The 20,323-nt window shown below is 39.8% G+C and overlaps 1 protein-coding gene across 1 annotated transcript in view; it reads right to left on the bottom strand.

Moving 5' to 3' along the window:
- Positions 1-1,142: 1,142 nt before the first annotated feature.
- Positions 1,143-20,323, bottom strand: part of LOC117546028 (collagen alpha-5(IV) chain-like) — a 72,425-nt gene continuing 53,244 nt past the window's right edge. Inside the window, 14 exon segments of the mRNA XM_034216109.1 lie at positions 1,143-2,362; positions 5,146-5,318; positions 7,892-8,006; positions 8,400-8,577; positions 9,071-9,283; positions 10,473-10,571; positions 11,094-11,222; positions 11,386-11,457; positions 12,082-12,154; positions 12,238-12,371; positions 16,480-16,665; positions 17,471-17,521; positions 18,106-18,285; positions 19,903-20,029. Of these exon segments, the coding sequence (XP_034072000.1) occupies positions 2,281-2,362; positions 5,146-5,318; positions 7,892-8,006; positions 8,400-8,577; positions 9,071-9,283; positions 10,473-10,571; positions 11,094-11,222; positions 11,386-11,457; positions 12,082-12,154; positions 12,238-12,371; positions 16,480-16,665; positions 17,471-17,521; positions 18,106-18,285; positions 19,903-20,029 (1,812 nt within the window). The 3' untranslated portion in view covers positions 1,143-2,280.

Raw genomic sequence — 20,323 nt, 5'->3', positions numbered from 1 at the left:
TTAAGTCATCATGCATGTTTAAAGTTCATATTTGTCTAATATTAGTTTACTTTTCATTAATGAAGTATGATGTTGCGCTGTCAGTACACTTGTCCCTGTTTGTGATTGGTCAAATGTTGCTAACCCCGCCCCTTTCACGTGAACGCGTTCTCAGCTGGAGAGAGAAACCCTGGCTTGATTTACCGAGTTGATAACCAGCGCCGTAGGACCGTTTAGCGAGATCTCGTTTGTTAGGGTTAGTTAAGATAACTCAAGCATATCCAGGGTCTGTTGAACTGGCTTCGTGGTACAGGGCACAGGTGGCAGCATAGCAGCGCTAATGTCAAAGACATTATATTTTTATTTTACCAGGATGCAGTTACACAAATATTTGGGAAGGCTTAGCCTTCCCTAGCCTCCAGCACCCGCCGCCCCTGGTCTTAAGCCCCTTTGGAAAAGCCTTCACTCATTTATTTCAAACATATTATATTGAGGAGATTAGTAGCTTGCATCACACCGATTGACATGTCATGGTTTTTTAATATATTTTAAGAATTATGCTAGGCTGCAAATCACACTTTTTCTGATTATGATCGATAATGTTGGTAAAATAACCCTAAAACCTTCATAATTGTACAAATGTTCTACTAAAATGATATATCTTCACAAGACAGCACTTTGGACATAGTATTTATTTCAGTCTTAAAAGTTTATAACAACTTCTGGATAACATAACATGAAAAAAACACAAAAAAATACACATTTTTTAAATCGCTCTCCCAGGTTGACATAATTAGAATTCATAAAAGCAGTTTTGAAAAAATAAAAATAACAATAAAATCACAGGAAAGTAAATCTTCTCCCCTAAAACAGCTCTTAGACTTTCGGTACGTCAGGTTTGTGAACGCCTGGCGGAACGGAAACGTCACATCAGGGACTGAAACACCTGATAAATGTACAGACACTTGAACTTGTGTTTCCACAGATCAGTGTGAACACTTTAACTGATTTGGGATAAAAATTCAAGGCAGTGAAAGTGGATTTTAAGTTTTTTTGGGTGCGAAAACAGGCCCCCATCAAACCTCAGGAGGCCCTCTTTTTGTACAAGTTAAGCCCAGCACCTGGAAATGTTAAAAAACACAAAACAAAAAATTGAGGTTTCCTAATCAAGGAGCCAAGATTTAATTCAAATCCTTTTTTTTTTTTGCACAAATATTTTCCCCTAATCATTAGACTACCTAAAAGCAACCCCCTTTATTTATCAACTCTACAATTTGAATACAAAAGCGATTGGCTTCGTTAATATCATACAAGACTGTCAGGGAAACGGCTCTGTCGGTGATTTTCTTTCTTTTTGTGTGTTTGAAAACAGTGAACAATCTCCCCCACAGCCGAAATAAAGTTTATATACCTTTTAACCTCTTTTTCAAATATATATTTATTATATATAAAATACTGTTTCATTCATAAAAGCCTTACTTTGTACAAAAATCTGAGTGGATGTGTGTCAGTGAGTGTTGAATGTGTGTGTGATAGTGTGAGCTAAAAAGAACCTGGAAAAATGGTCGTATAACAAACAGCTGGTACCGATTCAGGACCCTAATACACTAAAAACAAAAAAAGGTGTTTTACACAATATACACATTTTATTACTTACAAAAAAAAGGAAGAAGGTGTGATGTTAGAGTCGGGCTACAGCAGGGTTAGTACCACCAGACGTTTGAACGACAGAGAAATGACGCGGGAGGAGAGACAGAGTTTTTAGTAATAAAAAAAGGCAGTCTCACTACGGAAAGCTCATCGTCAGTGCATCTCTCATCTTGGATGTTCCGAAGTCAAAGTGCCCATTTGGTAACCTCCTCATCAACAAGGCCAACAAAAACAAAAGAGCACTTCTGTGTAGACTACACTATCACATGTTTGTCGTCAAAAGTGGCTTTAAAAAAAGGAGAGAGAGGAAAGAAGGGATAAGAGTTGAATATTTGTTGTCACACATCCATCATGGCACCATTTAGTGGATCATTTTCCTTTCTGAGGTACTTCTTAAGAGGAACAAAGAATAAAATGCAAGATTCTTTACTTTTTTTTTTTTTTTTTTTTTTAAGCTGTGTTGCACAGTAGCACCATTGTTTAAGGTGTAAGGTTGTTTTTTTTTTTAATCCGGGAGACAAATCCACCGTTGGATCCACCTTGTCGTCATGGTGTTGTCGATGTGACTAACGCCCCCCCCCCCCGTCATCCAATCATCGCGTTATTGATCGTGTGTCCCCGGTTAAAGGTGTGTTCTGTTGCCGTTTGCCGTTACGTCCTCTTCATGCAGACCACGCAGCGGCTCACACGAGTCCGCAGGTTACCCGCCTTCAGAGTCTCAGACTGGGGCTTCCTGTGAGGACAAAGGGGGGGATATGGTTAAAATATGGAGGTGGGTGTAAGTGTTTTGAGATATATCATCATGTGTAACTTTCAGGCTCCTGATATGAGTGAAATAATATAATCATGACCATTATTAGTAGGTAAAGTCACCTGGGATGTATCGGGGAGATATGGCTAAAATATGGAGTTAGGTGTAAGTGTTTTTAGATACATCATCATGTGACACTGTTGGAAATTAAAATCAATGTTGATATGGCGTAATTTGAATTAAATACACTATTTAATTTAAATCTGTTTTATTCTGAAAAACCTGAAGTTCACTAACTATTAACTTAATACTTTTATTCTGAAAATTCTTCACTTCCGGTTAGCATTAGCATGTGGCGAAATGCTGCATTTTCAAACCGTGAATCAAAGGGGAAATGACATGTGATGTTGTACACTGAGCACACTGGGTTTAGCACTCATTTATTGCCGCTGAATAACGTTTATTAGGGAATGTTTAAATAACCACAGACACCAGAATGATATAATTTAACAACAGAAAAAGGCAGGAATTGTATTGGACGACGACGCCGACCAATAGGAGACCTCAGATGACAACAGGAAGAGCAAGCCAAGGATTGACCTCTTCTAGCTGCTGACCTGGACTGACCGGTCGGATGAGGAAAGCGCCTCCACTCGCACATTTCATTTTGTACACCACCGCATCTTTTGTGTAATTAAATACTGTTAACTTTTATAAGCTTCCCTTGACTCTTTTCAGTCTCTCCTGCCTTCAGGGTTCTAGAATACACTAACAACACTTTTACAGGGAAATGACTAGGTTCTTGGGAGAAAAAGTGGAAGAATCACGACCATAATGAGTAATAAAGTCACCTGTGCTGAAACGGACGCACAGTGTAAGAACAAAGGGTTTAAATGCCATAAATGATATAGGCTGTATTTTGAACCTGTACCTCTCAGGATGTGAAATAAGACCTCATAGCCAGTCACAAGAAAGCAGGTGTATTTAATAATAATAACGTTATTAAAACAATAATGACAAATATGTTTGTCCTATCATGTGTTACTTTCAGGCTCCAGTTAACAGTGACCATTAGCTAAAGTCACCTGTGAGGTAAAGGACACAGTGGAAACAATTGCTTTTAACCAACATTGAATGTAAGAAGTAAGATATGTTAATACGTTTAAATAACTTAATTGGTATGTGCTTTAATTTGAATTGAGAAGTTTACGATTGTTTACCTATCTGTATATGAAAGACGACTCCATAGTCAGTCACAAGAAAGCAGTTTTCTTTCATAATAAAGTTGTTAAAGCAATAATGAAAATTATGTTAGTCCTAAATCTAAATGTAACTGCAGCAACGAGTCGTAAAGTTAATTAAAACTTGATGCCCCTGACAATAAGCAGATCATATTTCCCAACAGAGACAGTGTACAGAATCCCTGATATGTAACATTTGTGATATTGGGCTATATAATAATAATAATATAAACATTGATTGATTGATATCATATTAGTTTCAAGGCTTTTATTGTCATTAGCACATTAGCTACAGTGTAGATAAGGACAAACTGAAGTCACAGGCTCCTCCATAGGACATAGAACGAATAAAACAGATACAGTCTATAAGCGTTGAGTTGCTATGCTCCGAATATCTGGACCAAACTCCCAGAAACCTGCAGGTCCGCTGAACACTTTTAAATCCAGACTGAAGACGTTCCTTTTTGCCGCTGCTTTTAATTGAACTATTTATTCATGTATTATTATCTTAGCTTTTTTTGGTGTTGTTGTTTTTTAAATTTCGTTTCTTTCCGTTAACTGTCAAGATTTTTTTGTACGTTTTTTGTGTTTCTCTTTCGTACGACACTTATGATTGGCTGTGAATAAGAACATATGAAGGACAGAATATCTATTTCTATTTATTTTGAGAAAGGGCAGGTCATATAAGATTATTGTCTACTCCCTGCTCCTTTTCGGGTACGGTGTGTTTATAGAGACATGTTTTGTAAATAATTGTTAAACATTAAGTTGTGCGTACCATTATCGGAACAAATCGAAATGCCATTTTATAATATGTTTCATAATGCTCTTAATGTCTTTGCACTTTGAATTGCCTTGTGTTGAAAGGTGCTGTATAAATAAATATAACTATTCCACATACAGCATAGATTGAGATGTGTTTGAGGGTTGATCATATTTCCCAACAGAGATAGTCAGGGTTCATACACTTTTTCACCAATGGTTTTCAATGACTTTTCCATGACTTCTCCAGGACCTTTACCTCATTTTCCATGACCAAAAAAATGACTCTTTCTGAGCGGAACCACTGGGAATGGTTTATTTGAACATGGAACAGGAAAATAAGGTCTGAAACATGTTGTGCCTATCTAAAACAAATCCAATAGTAGCTTACTAGCTTCTACAGCTACTAATTAAAATCTCTCACCAGCAAAATACCTCGTCAGTTAAATGCCATTTTACGTTTCATTATTACGATACAGTATTTATTATCATTATAGTATTACTATTTTGGCGATTAGATCAAATATAAATTATATTTGATGCAACTTTAGTTACATTTCCATGACTTTTCCAAAACTTTGGGAAAAATATTGTTTTCCATAACTTTTCCAGGGCTTGGAATTAGCATTTTGAATTTCCATGACTTTTCCAGGTTTTTAATGACCGTAAGAAGAACCCTGGATAGTATACAGAAACCCTAAAGATATCATATCAGTCTAACTATTACACATAGATTGAGATGTGTTTGATGTGTTTGCGTACCTGAACATCTCGGAGGGTTCCACCGTGGCCAGCCAGAAGCTGTAGGAGTTCCCGTAGTAGTTGCATGTTCCTCTGCCGTGGCACTCGATGAAGGGAGCGCTGCGAAACTCTTCCAGACAGGAGCCGGGGGAGGCCAGAGCCTGACCCGAACCCTCTGCACCGGCACTGGTGTGCTGGGGGGGAGAGAGGGGAGAGTTAGGCATGTAAGAGGGGTGTCTACCGTCATGTGAAGGGGAATTCCTCTCTATATTTTGCACATTTCCGCACAATCATACCTAAAACTGTTCAGCTTTCCTACGACTAAATTCAGATATATGTTGTATCAGGAGTCAGAGCGTTCAGAGCTCCCTTCCTCTGGAACCAACTTCCTGTTTCTCAATGTCGAGGACGCTTCCTTGGTAGGACATGTCTTCCGAGTCTTTCAGAAGCGAGGCAAGAATCCTTCCTCGCCTCGGAAAACGAAGAATGGTGGAACAGGCTAACAGGTGTGCGTCATGTGAGAGGCCCCGCCTTAAATGGAGCGCGATTTCCGCCAAAGATTTGGAAATTGGTCCGTGCGCAAAGCATTGTGGGGATTTTAAGGCCGCGGAGGATACACATGTGCAGCCTCGAAATTTCTCGCTACGAAGGACGCCGGGCTCGGTAGAATTCCAAGGAGCCTGGACATTGGAACAGTCCTTCGGCGGGAGTCGATGACGTAGCATCCTTGAAATAGTGGCTCTGGAGCATCCTTACTTGACATTGAGAAACACCCAGAGTGTCCAAACCTTTAAGAGTGCGTTGAAGACCTACATTTTTAACAAAGCCTTCAGTTAGAGCTGGCATTTTATGCTATTCATTTTATTTTTATGGTAATTAATTTGAATGTATTTTTATTGTCTTTTGTTGTAACTTATTTTATTTAGTTTGATTTCTATTTGTATTCCACACACTATCTATCTTGTCTTCTCTGCTGTAACTCCATCATATACAATGTTGTTGTTTGTTTTTAATCTGTGAAGCCAACTGAGACAAACGTGTTTTGTGATATTGGGCTATACAAATAAAGTTTGATTTGATGAAGTTTGATTAATATTTTTGCGTAAATGTGTTTTTTTCCACATGTATATTTTCTACTTTTTAATGCTATTTTATTTCTATTTGAGATGTTTACATTTTGGATTGTTTATTTATTTTAATGTACAATGCCTTGTCTTTTGATGCTGCTGCAACGCAAACATTTCCCAAATTGGCAATTTTTTTTTTCCTTTTTTGTATATTTATATTTCTTGTAAACCTTTCCTCTTATTTTTTTAACAGTTTTTAAATAGTTGGGTACCACTTTACAATAAGACTACCCTTATAAAGGGTTTACGAATAGTTTGTAATTCATTTATTAATTAGGTTGTGAACACTTTATAAATCCTTAATAAGCTTTTATAAGACATGAGATAAACAGGGCGACTGTGACCGGTTGCCAAATAGTGAGCCCACATTTATCTGTGCTGCTAAGCCCTCGATTCCACCGCGTCACGGCTGCGCCGCGGTTTTGGCCTCCTCCGGCGTCATACCCTTACGGGCACGTTTCAGAAGCATTTCAGAAGCGGAGCGTCTTGCCTGCCGGCTCGCAGTTTTTGTTGATTTGGTCATATTTCCTGGACAGGCTACTTTGTACAGACACTGTTAATAATAATTGTAATATCCCAGTTAGAAATGACATGAATCAAAGATGTGTTGCTGTATTTTAGTGGTAAAAAAATGCATTCATCAACATAATTATTCTATATATAGATAATTTACACAGTGCCTGTAGACCGGAGGAGAACGCTGGCATTTCTCCTCCTACTTGAAAGACTACGGAGGGGTAGGGTCTGCAAAATCAGTTTATTTGGGGGATGGGCCGGATGCTGTTACCGGTCCACTTCCTGCCCGGCGCCTCTGCAACGCCTCGTGTCATGTCGAGAAATAGACTTCAATCCTATTTTGAGCAGAGCCCAGCGCCGAGACGCTTCTGGGCCGTAACACGGCGCGTCTGGTGGAATAGTACCCATTGACTAGAGTGGCCGCGATTTTCGTGGACGCTGCGGCGCAGCCGTAACGGCCCGTCCACACAGCGGCGTGCGTTGAAGCTTGCCGGCGGGCGTGTCTGAAACTCGACCAACAACCAATCAGATGAATCTCCCGCCCCTGACACACAAGCAGCGGTTTGATTGGCTAGAGCTTGTACTGGCATATGATTCGATTGGCTGACGCTTCTGCCGAGGCGTCAAAAGTTGAAAATTGCTCAACTTTTGCAGCGAGCCACGCCAGCAACGCTCCGCGTCGCTTCCCACAATGCAGTTCGGCGAAAAGTGACGTCACCCCATTCAAAGTGAATGGTGAAGCGTCAACGCACGCCGCTGTGTGGACGGGCCGTAACTTGGCCGTAACACGACGCAGACGGACCCGTTGGAATCTAGGGGTGAGTCTTATATTGGCTACTTAGCTTACTTCGTCTTCTTCATCAGCCAGCATCCTTGGTATCTGTTGCTCACTGAGTTCTCGTATAAGTAGCCAATATAAGGCTTAGTCATCTTGCCAAATAGTGAGCCTGTGTTGATGTATGAAAACTATGTTTGAACTGGTTTATAAATGGTTCTTAATGACTAATAAAGTGTTTACGACCTAATTAATAACCTAATTATAAACCCTTTATGAATCCTTTATAAGGGTAGTCTTATTGTAAACCAATAGTTGTTATATATACTTATTCCTTGTTACATCTTACCATCATGAAGGAGTATCCGATCCACAGAGCCTCCCAGTTTGAGGGGCAGGCGGGGATCTGGATGGTTTGACTGTGCACTGCGATCACCATGGCTGGAGCTTCACAAACCGAACACCTGCACACAGAAACACGTCACATTAAACACCTCGTATTTCCCCTCGAGCCAACTGGGTATTCTATCAGAGCGTGTCTCAAAAGCAGGTAAACAAATCTTCACTCTATAGAGAAATAGAGTAACAATGTAAATACTGCTTAACACCAGGGCAAAGAAAATCCCACACAGACAAACAAAAAATAAACAAATACATAAATGAATTAACTATGTATGTCTTAATGTGTGCATATGTATACATGTGTCTGTTGACTGTGTATATATAGGATATATATCTTTTTTGTATTCAGGATTGTATTGTAACGGTATTTCAATCTCTCTGTCTGTACACACAAACTGAAAGATTGACAATAAAGTTGACTTTGACTCTGTCCTCCTTCTCGTCTCCTTCCCTACCTGCTGATGAAAGGCTTGATCCCCTCCCCGGTGATGGGGGCCATGGAGCTGGGCATGGGTTCGGGTGTGGACAACCAATAGGAGTAGTCGTTGCGGGAGGCGAAGTTACAAACGTTGTTGATGTTGCAGAACATGAAGGGCATGGTGCTGAAGCGGCGCAGACAACTGCCGGCCGAACCTGCGGAGGAGGAGAAGAAGAAGAAGAAAAGAGTCCAATTTAATGTTGAAGAATCAGGTTTTTCCTACATCCAGGGCGCATCTTCAGCACATGCACTTATTGAAAGCTAATGTACTTGCAGGATTTTTTTGATGGTGTTATATGGTGTATGTTTTGTTAAAATGCGATCAACCTGCCCGGGACTGCAGATGCAAATTGGTCTCTAAGGTTACATCTGTCAACATGATGGACTCAAGAGCTCATGTTAGGGAATGACAATGTGACACTGTACTTGTATGCACTTGTCTTGTAACTCCTATATCACTAAATAAATAACTAACTAAATAAATACATTTTAAAAAGCAGAAATCCTACATATATATTCTGTATTTTGTAATTGCTGTTGTCTAATTTTTCTTTTTCTAATGTACTTCTAGTCATTTTATTTTACATGTTGTGTATTAATCAATAAAAATGTGATCACAACATTTAAAAGAGCAGAAAGTGCCCGTACCGAGGTCCTGTCCGTGCGCGCGCTCGTTGCCCTGCACGTAGAGCAGAGAGTATCCGTCGTAGATGGGGCTGGTTCCCTCGGGGCAGAACGGCACTTCCTGTCCCTGACTGTGACGAGTGATCAGGAAGCCGTGGGCTGCAGACCCTGATCCTGGAGGACCGGGGAGACCCTGAGGACCGTCAGAACCAGTGGGGCCGGGGATACCACGCGTGCCTGGGATCAGGGGACAATACATGGTTTAGAAAAGTGGGAGCAGTGGTTCAGGATCTTAATTTATAAACACCACGGCCCCTGGTAGACACACACACACACACACACACACACACACACACACACACACACACACACACACACACACACACACACACACACACACACACACACACACACACACACACACACACACACACACACACACACACACACACACACACACACACACACACACACACACACACACACACACACACACACCACACACACACACACACACACACACACACACACACACACACACACACAATAATGGGGGTTACCTTGGTTGCTGATTGGCTAATGGTTACACAAGCCAAAACATCGTTATGACATCATAAAGTGGCCAAAATCTGATCAGCTCATTTTCAGACAGGTTTTTATAGAAATGGATCAAAAGAGAGAGAATCTTTGTTCCTGAAACTTTCAGAGTCTCTTTCCACAGAGGGGACACATGTTGATGTAGAAGAGACATGAAGAAGAGGGGACACATGTTGATGTAGAAGAGACATGAAGAAGAGGGGACACATGTTGATGTAGAAGAGACATGGAGAAGAGGGGACACATGTTGATGTAGAAGAGACATGAAGAAGAGGGGACACATGTTGATGTAGAAAAGACATGGAGAAGAGGAGACACATGTTGATGTAGAAGAGACATGAAGAAGAGGGGACACATGTTGATGTAGAAGAGACATGGAGAAGAGGGGACACATGTTGATGTAGAAGAGACATGAAGAAGAGGGGACACATGTTTGATGTAGAAGAGACATGAAGAAGAGGGACACATGTCGATGTAGAAGAGACATGAAGAAGAGGGGACACATGTTGATGTAGAAGAGACATGAAGAAGAGGGGACACATGTTGATGTAGAAGAGACATGAAGAAGAGGGGACACATGTTGATGTAGAAGAGACATGAAGAAGAGGGGACACATGTTGATGTAGAAGAGACATGAAGAAGAGGGGACACATGTTGATGTAGAAGAGACATGAAGAAGAGGGGACACATGTTGATGTAGAAGAGACATGAAGAAGAGGGGACACATGTTGATGTAGAGAGAGATGAAGAAGAGGGGACACATGTTGATGTAGAAGAGACATAAAAAGTGGATTATAGGTGACCTTTAAATTAGTTAAACCTCACTCACCGGGGCTGCCGGCGGGGCCCGTGTCTCCCTTCCTGCCGTTGGGTCCGCTGAAGCCAGGAGGCCCATCAGGACCAGAATCTCCGGGGCCACCAGGCTGACCTGAGAACAGTCAGAGAGAGGAGATGAACAAAACAAATCTGAACTACTTTTTGAGAGGTTTTTTGTGGCATTTGACCAATTTCTATATTTGTTCTTCTTTATTTATCTATGCGTGAGTGGATAGGGTGTTCACGTTTTCTATTGTTCTGTTTTATTTTATTTAAAATGTACTTTATTTTCTAGTACATGTTCAAAAAGTATATTGTTTTCCTTAAATGTTTATGAATGTATGTATAGATATCGTAGTTGTACGAAGCTTTGGCAATACTGTATGTCTTATGGTAATGCCAATAAAGCTATTTAACTTAAATTGAATCGAGTGTTGTTATTGGATTTAAAATATTAAAAAAATAAACAAGTGATTGACCACAGTCTTAGAAACTCAATGCCAAAAGAAACCTGAAATAGTAAAAAGTAAAATAAAATAGAAAAAATGTAATTGCTGTTGTCTAATGTACTTTTAGTGCTGTTAGTTTTACATGTTGTGTATTAATCTCAAATAAAGAGTCCATATTCCCTCACCTGTAAGTCCCTCACGCCCAGGTGAACCAGGTGTTCCTCGACCTCCAGGCAGGCCTGAGGGTCCGGGGGGTCCGCGCTCTCCCTTCACCACGATGGGAGTGGGAGAAAGACCGGGGTCACCAGGAGGGCCTGAGAATCAAATGTTATACAAAATAAATCAGTTTGAAATAATTTTGCAATCCCAATTTGAGATCCCACATATTTTGAGACACTTAATCGGCATATCTAGATATTTTGTGTTAGATTTAATGACATTTCAGTTCCAGTTAAGACTCTAAATGTGATCACCCACCGGGGCCTCCGGCATCTCCAGGATCTCCGTTGAGGCCGCTGCCGCCAGGAAGTCCAGAATCTCCCTTTGATCCTGGAAGAAACACGAGGACATTAATGTTGGGGCTTTGCTTTTGGTTATTCAACAAGACATAAATAAAAATTGTACTGTTCCAATATCAGAGTAACATGATAACAAAGGTATCCCAACTGTAGCTGTGTACATGGCAGGATGTGTGATTACCTAGAATTAATTAACATGATGATTCAGCCTCTATGGAGATAGACATATGACAAGCATGCTCATTTCTGACGTGGAGCTAATCTGAAGTAAACATTGAATAGTGCTTTCTACTCCTCCATCTTGTGACGGTGTAACTCCCTCTCTTGGATATCAGCATGTGAAGGACACTGTTCAGGAACTAGTTGATGGTCTGTATGGCCGTTGTGTCCTTGGGCAAGACACTTTACCCGCATTTGCTCCTGTGGGTAATGTCCGCAGTAATGACTCTTACATGTCTAATATGTGTAATGTGTACTTGTAAAGCGCTTTGAGCACCTGTAAAAGCGCTCTAATAAAAAATGTAATGCATTATTATTATGTGATGACTACTTCCATTCTGGAGAGGATCACAGATACATGGATCCTGAGGTTGAAGCTCAAGCCGGTGACCAGTGAGATTTTTCTAACAGTTAGTCAAAAGAAAAGTGGACTAACCAGGGAAACCAGGAACGCCGGGAAGACCGATATCTCCCTTCAAACCAGAGCCGCCGTTAAGACCAGATGTACCCTGGGAAATAAAAAATACAGTTACATCTCCGTCCCGTTTCTCATCCCAACTACAAGTGAACAGGATTAGAAAAATGATCTTACTGGGAATCCGGGACCACCACTCTCTCCCTTCTGTCCTCCAAAGCCTGGCTGACCAAGAGCGCCGGGAATACCCCTATCTCCCTTAATGCCGCCACTTCCTGGGGGACCACGAGGACCCTGGGGCCCACCTTGACCTTCATAGGCGAACGGAAGAAAGGAAAAAGTCAGAAACAATTTTACAGACAAGTTTCCTCTCCTTGTATTCTCACCAGGATCAGTTCAGCTTCCATTTATCTTGTCAAAAGTGGGATTTCAGTTATTTTATCAACATATTCAGATGTTTTGTTGCTATTGGTTGACAGACTTAGCTTTTCTTAATGTCGATTAATAACTGAAAACGTAGTCGTCAACCATATTCTCACTTATTATTTTTTAACTGTTTTAATGGAAACTGAACTGAGCGTTTTTTCTTGAAAAAATGCAGCAGAGTCAAAGCCTGCACTTACTCTTCAATACTTATGCACTTACTCTTCAATACTATATATATATATGTAATAATTATACATCTAACACAAAGATAATATCATGTCAACTACAATTTCATTCAAGGAAAACTAGTTTCACAACCCAATTTTTACTGGCTAAGAAATTCATAATAGTAGATAAAATATCATAGTAATGTTACTAGTGAGGTTAGCTTCTTCAATAATTCAAGATGATTTGTTTCCTGTAGAGCAGCTTTACCTCAGAGAAAACGTTCTATATCAAACTTGTAAAAGAAAAGAAAAAGACAAGAAAATAAATAAAACAACACAATTCTTCCCCATTAAAAATGGCAGTAAAACGTCCAAATGAAACTCATTAGTAAAACAATTGGAGTAAATTATGATTATGAGCAGTCTTGAGTGTCCAGCCTGTCCTGTAGGGTAAAGAAATGGTAAAAAAACACACCTTTTCACTTATTCTCACACACCAGTATACCACATATGACACATATATAAGACAGCATGTATTAAAGCCACCCTGGAGTCTAACCTGGAGGACCTAGGTTTCCCAGAATTCCCAGGTAAAACGGAGCCGGGTTGACGGCACAACAATTGCAAAAAAAGAAGAGGGGGTTTAGACAGAAGCAAGCTTCAGTACAGAAACACAAGTCACACTAAACAAGATGCATTGCCTTTAACAAGAGAGGAGGTATTAACTAAGGTTTAATGCTAAATATACTGACACTGTGCAGCTGTCGTTACTTTTCTTACTTAAAAATCAAAGTGCTAAGGTAAAAGTGCTACGGTCTCAACATTTGCTCCAAGCTAAAGGTTAAGTTAATGAATTATATTAATCCCCTGGAGGTCACACGGTAGAAAAATATACTAATTTGTGTTCTAAAATAAATAAACTATCCATCTATAGTGCTATCATGTCAAAATGTATCATTTCGACGAAATAGCTGCAAAACCAGTGAGATTCCCCATCATCCTCATCCTCTGTTTAGTGCTAATTAGCAAATGTAGCATGCTAACATGTTAAACTAGCACAGCTGGTAATCAGTAATTATTTGTAACTGATGTGTAATGCCTGTAAATATGCTGCTGTGACACACTGCCAATTTGGGATGAATATCGTAGATCTAATATTATCTAATCTAATCATCTGCATGTTAACATTGTCATTTTTAGCGTTGTCATTGTTAGCATGTAGCATTTAGCATGATAACCTTTTGCTCAAGTCACAGAGCTAGCGTGGATGTATTTTCTACCAAGTGACCCTCAGAAAGAACTGAGCTTGGAGAACATTTTGGATTTAAGAGATACTGCTTGTTGCTATCACTAAAACTTTAAAGTACCAGTATATTTAAATACAAATAATGCTTACAAACACATTTCAGTGAAATCCAACAAAACTACAATTATAGTATGTGACAGTAAAAGTAAAATCATTGATTTTCAAGGTGAGTTAGTTTAATTATGATGTGGTTTTGTGCACAAATTATAAGATATTGTATGCATAACACATTCTGCATATTATATTTGAATTTTACAGAATGATTCATGTTAATCTTGCCAGAAAACGGTGAGTTTAAAATTACTACAGTGGATTATTGTTTTTTATCATGACTTATTTTTCATAAAAAGGTGCTTACTTGTTAAAAGGGTGCATTAAACTACCATCAGAGTGCATGGAAAGTGAAAGAAAAAGGTAATTAGAAGGAGAAATAAAGGTAAATGCAGTGATTTCCCAGAAGAAATGTGTTCCCTTTAGATCAGAGAGTGTAACAAGTCAGACAGTGGTTCTGTAAAACGTGCAGCAGACGTTTCAACGTCGTTCATCTGACCTGTTGGACCTGCAGCGGTGGATAGTCATCACACGAGGGGGCGGGGCCACAGGAAACACAGGTGGTAAAATATACATAGCTTCATGTTGTCACCGGACACCCAGAAAAACACTTGAGTGTTTTTTCAAAAGCCTAACACAGTGCCGGTGGTGTGTGGACAGCGCTGACATTTACTTTCAAAGGAATCAATATTGTGAATAAAAGGGCACAATATATTAAAGTTAAGGCTTATAGTGTGTTTGAGTTGCTAAAAAATGACTTCTAATCTAATCTTTTACGTTTTTGTAATTGTCTTTTTATTGAAAACCATTGCACTGGATGCTTGTATCTTCCTAGAAGGTGTGTGTCAGGGAGGTCCACCATTTCCAGCAGTGTGTTAGGTGTACCTTCAACTTGTATGTGTGTGTGTGTGTGTGTGTGTGTGTGTGTGTGTGTGTGTGTGTGTGTGTGTGTGTGTGTGTGTGTGTGTGTGTGTGTGTGTGTGTGTGTGTGTGTGTGTGTGTTGGGACAGACAGTGTCCATGCAGATGGTTGATTTGGTGGGACAAAAAACACAAGACAGCAAAGCCTGATGCAAACCCAAAAGCTCAACTTTTAACTAAAGTTATTGTAGTAGGGTAACAAAAATATCCGATCCAAAAGATACGATAGTTGTCTTAACCAGTTATTTTGATTTAAGTTTTGTTCTTTTTACATGAAAGATTTCTGTATATTTTTTTATATGTAGCAGCTTATCTTAGTTTTAAAGTGTTGGTAATTAATACTTATTTTTGATAGTTTCTTTGTTTAGTCAATTAGCTTTGAGATGATTGACAAAAGGGCGGCTGTGTACTGAATCCCATTAAATAAAATGTACAAAACCTATCTTTAACTTTAAGATGCAAGTAGAGTTTTTCTTTGTCTCAGGCTCAGCTGTTTCACACCAACATTTCAATGATCCAACACGACCACAAACACACACACACACTGGTTACAATGAAAACACACACATGAACAGTACATCATGGCTGTGGAGAGATGGATGGATTACAGCTTTCCTCATTGTGGGATCGGGAAAAAGGGGACAAGGTGTGAGGAAGACATGAGGACGAAAGAAATGGTGGATAAAACACAAATAACTGGATGATGTTGAGACAACAAAGTGCTGTAAACACATGCTCATTTTGGGGTCAAACTCCCGTGACAAACAGTGATTGGTGCGTGACGAGCACCACGACAATTCCTGGTGAAAATGGATTTTGATCATCCGTGCTCAGTGTTGTTGACAATGACTCGACAGGTGGTGCTCAAACAGTGATAAAACGTCCCATGCAAATCAACTGACATGGAGATGAAAGCATTCACATTAACAAGTGCAGTTTCTGCCGTTTGCTGCCTGGTTTTCGCAGGTTAGGAAAACCAAATAAACTACATTTTAAATAATCTTAATGCAACGGTAATGTATTTCCTTTAGTTTGTAAATATAATGTTTGTACAAATTACGTACAGGATTCTGCTGGTTTTGTACGTTTGAGACGAATAACTACACGCTGCATAAGGCAGACATTTATTTATCTATTAAAAAGAACAATCATAGCTTTTACACTTAAGTAACATTATAGACCTGTTTGTAATACTCTCTAACAACTGCATATTAAGACTATTCTAGGTGTGAAATATACCAAAATATCCATTTAGATATTCTTTAAGATTCGATCGGAATTTACAAGAAATAAAAACACAAGGAGATTTTCTGTGAATTTTTGTTATAAATTTGCACAAAAAACCCTCACATTTTTTTTTTAATGTCAAGGAACCACGTCGAATAATTTAGCCAAGTTTGAACAACCCTATCTTTTCCCAGATGCCATCCCAATGAATGCTTTTCTCTGAACATTACCACCCCTCATACCAGCCCTCAAATCAGAAAACCAGGCAGCAATTTTTCTGGCAGCACATGTGGAGACAAATACGTATTTTCGGATGCTTTACCTGCTCTTCCGGGGGGTCCAGGGGATCCTGAGAGTCCTTTGGGGCCCTGCAGAGCTAGACCTGGAGACCCTGAAGGGCCACTGTTGCCTGAGGGACCAGGGTTTCCGGGAAAACCAGCATCTCCCTTAGATCCGGGAAAACCAGGAGTGCCAGATGGGCCAGGACCACCGGAGTCTCCCTTTGAGCCTGAGAGGGAAATAAAGTAAAGATAGTTAGGGTTTTTTATATTTTATATTTTTATCACTACTGTGAAAAAGCGCTTCGAAATCAAATGTATTATTATTATTATTATTACTATTATTATTATTATTATTATATTAGGGCTGCTGTCCACAAATTAAGAAGGTCATTAGTTGGTGGTAAAATACACATGGCTTTTGTCACCCATTTTGTTTTTTCAAAAGCCTAACACAGTGCTGGTGTGTGGACAGTGCTGACATTTTCTTGCAAAAAATCAATATTGTGAATAAAAGGAAACAAGTTATTAATTGTGAGGTTTAGAGTGTGTTTGAGTTACTAAAAATATGACTTTGTTGTATTGTCTTTTCAGTGAAAACCATTGCACTGGATGCTTGTATATTCCTAAGGTGTGTGTGTGTGTGTGTGTGTGTGTGTGTGTGTGTGTGTGTGTGTGTGTGTGTGTGTGTGTGTGTGTGTGTGTGTATGTGTGGTCTAGCATTACTATACTTGTGGGGACCTACATCTGTTTACATAGTCACGTGTGGGGACAAATTGGAGGTCCCCATGAGGGGAATCATTAATTTTAGGGTGAAGACTTGGTTAGGGTTAGGGTAAGGTTTAGGGTTAGGCATGTGTTGGTTATGGTTAAGGTTAGGATAAGTCTCCAGGAAATGCATGTAAGTCAATGTAATGTCCCCTGAAGTGATGTATACATGGTATGTGTGTGTGTGTGTGTGTGTGTGTGTGTGTGTGTGTGTGTGTGTGTGTGTGTGTGTGTGTGTCCATTATCATTCAGTGGGTTGTTGCTCACCGGGCAATCCTGGAAGTCCGGAAGCGCCGGGTCCACCGTAACCTGGAAGACCTGGAGAAGACGGGAAACAGAAGTTAATTTAGTCAAAAATGTTAGGGATGGGAATAAAAAAAGAAAAGAAAAAGGTTTTAATAATAAATAAATGTTCTAATAAATATAGAATTTGTCCAATTTATTGAACGGGTGACCACAGTTTGAAAACTCAAGGTTTTATGTTTGAATTGTATGTGGTTAAGCATTGAGCTAGTTGACCTATGATACACTAGTTTAACTTTGCATAGTTTGCACTCTACACCGCCCTCACTAACCTGGTCGAAATATTTCCACACTTTACTCCGTTTTGACGCCATGTTCGTTGTGTAGGACTCTCCGTTAAAGTGTAACGTTACACATGTTTAAGATATTTAAAATGGCACTGTCGTATACATTTAATTAATCCATTTGATAATATGTAATCAACTTAGGCACCCCTCCCATAAACATAAAAAAATACAATAAATTACAATAAAAATATTCATAACTCATATTCGAAAACCTGAATCATTTTGAATATTCGATTAATCATTCCCATCCCTACGAAATATGTTATCAATTCTAATTGAAAGTGTAGTTTTTCTTCTTATCAGTTGTCTTACCTGGGTCTCCTTTGACTCCAGCTGGTCCTGGGATCCCGTCCCGACCCGCCTGACCCTTGTCTCCGGGTTGTCCTGGACCTCCTGATCTTCCAGACTCTCCTGGTCTACCTGGAGCTCCAGTGAGACCAGGACCACCGGAACCGCCGTCCAGACCCTTAGGACCGGGAATACCGGGGGAACCTAAGAGGAGACGGAGACAACGCATCGGTTAAGGTTGCTCTGTTTTACCGTATCAATAGCATTGAAGATATGCATTGAGTGCACTTTTTCCACCCATTGTCTTTTTTCATGTTTTCCACATTTCAAGCAAATACAGAAAAAGAAGTACAGTCAAGTAAAGAAGTACAACATTAAAAATTAAAAAAAGGTTCCTCTCTGTTCAGTTCTTTCCACATATCCTCATTTTTCAGAAAATCTGTAAAAGGATCCCAAATAGAATTAAAGGCCTCTTGATTTTCTTTAATAGTGTAAGTAATGTTTTCCGAAGAGAGACAGGAGGACATCTCATTAATTGTACAGTTATGTTATAGTATTGTTTGACGGCAAGGTGTGTTTACTTCACCCACGTCATCTGCTTTCATGACTTCTGAGTAGGGTTGGGAACCGAAACTCGGTTCCAGATGAGAACCGATAAGAAAATGCCGGGTACCGGGTACCCATACAAAATACACAATTTCGGTTCTGCTTAACGGTTCCTAAACGCGGTAGACCCTGTATTCCAGCGGGTCCGTCTGCGCTGCGGTGACCCGGTGGAATACAGGGCGGACCTGGAGAATCACAGAACGGCCGGTCGTCAGCGGGCCGTTGACGGCCGGCTCGGTACGCTGACGGCCGGCACCGCCCTTCATTTTTTTAAACGGCATCATATAAATTGCGCTGACAGGCGACAGAGGTCCACAGTTGCCCCGCAGCGATGCTCCCCCGCCCTCCCGTAGACATTTCACGAGCTCAGTCACTTCATAACACCAAAGATAGGTCGCGGTAAACACTCTGAAGTGAGGCTCCACTACACTAAAAAAGAAAAAGAAAAGGCAAAGTGTAATGCCTGTTAATAGCTTGCCACAGGCAAAGCTCAGTTAAAATAAAGCACAGCTATTGTGCAATACATTTGTATTGCATGTATATTTTTTAGTAACAATTTCAGTTAAAGCTTTTAAGAATAAATATATTTTTGTTATCTAAACGTTTGACCTCTTTATTTTACAATTTTGGAATCGAAACGGGGAATCGATAAGAACCGGAATCGATAAGCAGAACCGGAATCGAAATCGGAATCGATACATTTCAAACGATACCCATCCCTACTTCTGAGTGACTTTCTTAAAGGTCCCCTATTATACTGTTTTTCATCAATATAGTACAGGTCTCAGATATATCCAAACATGTCTCTGATTGGCTGAAACACCAAACACATCATTGCAGCATTACCCATAATCCCCTCTGTTTCAGCCCTGTTTCCAAAGTGCTGATTCTCTGTCTGTTACTTTAGATGAAAATAATGAGCCCCTCCCCACGCCCCTCTGAGAGACATTTGGTCACAAAGAACTCAATGGTGCTCTAGGAGGAGATTCAGGTGATAAGGAGGGGGGGGGGGTTACCTTGGTTACTGATTGGCTAATGGTTACTCAAGACAAAACATCGTTATGACATCATAAAGTGGCCAAAATCTGATCAGCTCATTTTCAGACAGGTTTTTATAGAAATGGATCAAAAAGAGAGAGAATCTTTGTTCCTGAGGGGACACGTGTTTATGTATAATAGGTGACCTTTAAAGCTTTATTCAAACTTCAGACGTACCTTGGAATCCTGGCAGTCCGGGGTCTCCTTTGGATCCTGGTCCTCCTGGTCCTCCTGGTTGACCTGAAGATCCTGGAGTTCCTTTAAGTCCTGAATTTCCTGGGAAGCCTGGCTGACCTGTTTCACCCTGTGGGACACATTTCAAAAAGATTAAAAGCTGACCTAAAATGAAACCAGCACACCTTGAAAAGTTTAATAAAAAAAGAAAACATTGATTCCACCTTCAGATATAAAAAATAAAAACACAGAGACAGCAAATTATATTAATAACAATAAGTAAATAAAATGGCAGGTAAAAACGGATCAGTAAGTACAAATATAAATAAGAATATATGTAGAAATAAATCAAAACATTAAAAGACAGATAATTTTGGAAGTTGTTGAAATAATCTATCAAACATTGCCATTTCTTATAAAAACC

This window comes from Gymnodraco acuticeps, unplaced genomic scaffold (genome assembly GCF_902827175.1).
Source record: "Gymnodraco acuticeps unplaced genomic scaffold, fGymAcu1.1, whole genome shotgun sequence".
NCBI classification, from domain to species: Eukaryota; Metazoa; Chordata; class Actinopteri; order Perciformes; family Bathydraconidae; genus Gymnodraco; species Gymnodraco acuticeps.
This window is presented reverse-complemented; position numbering and strand designations above follow the sequence as displayed.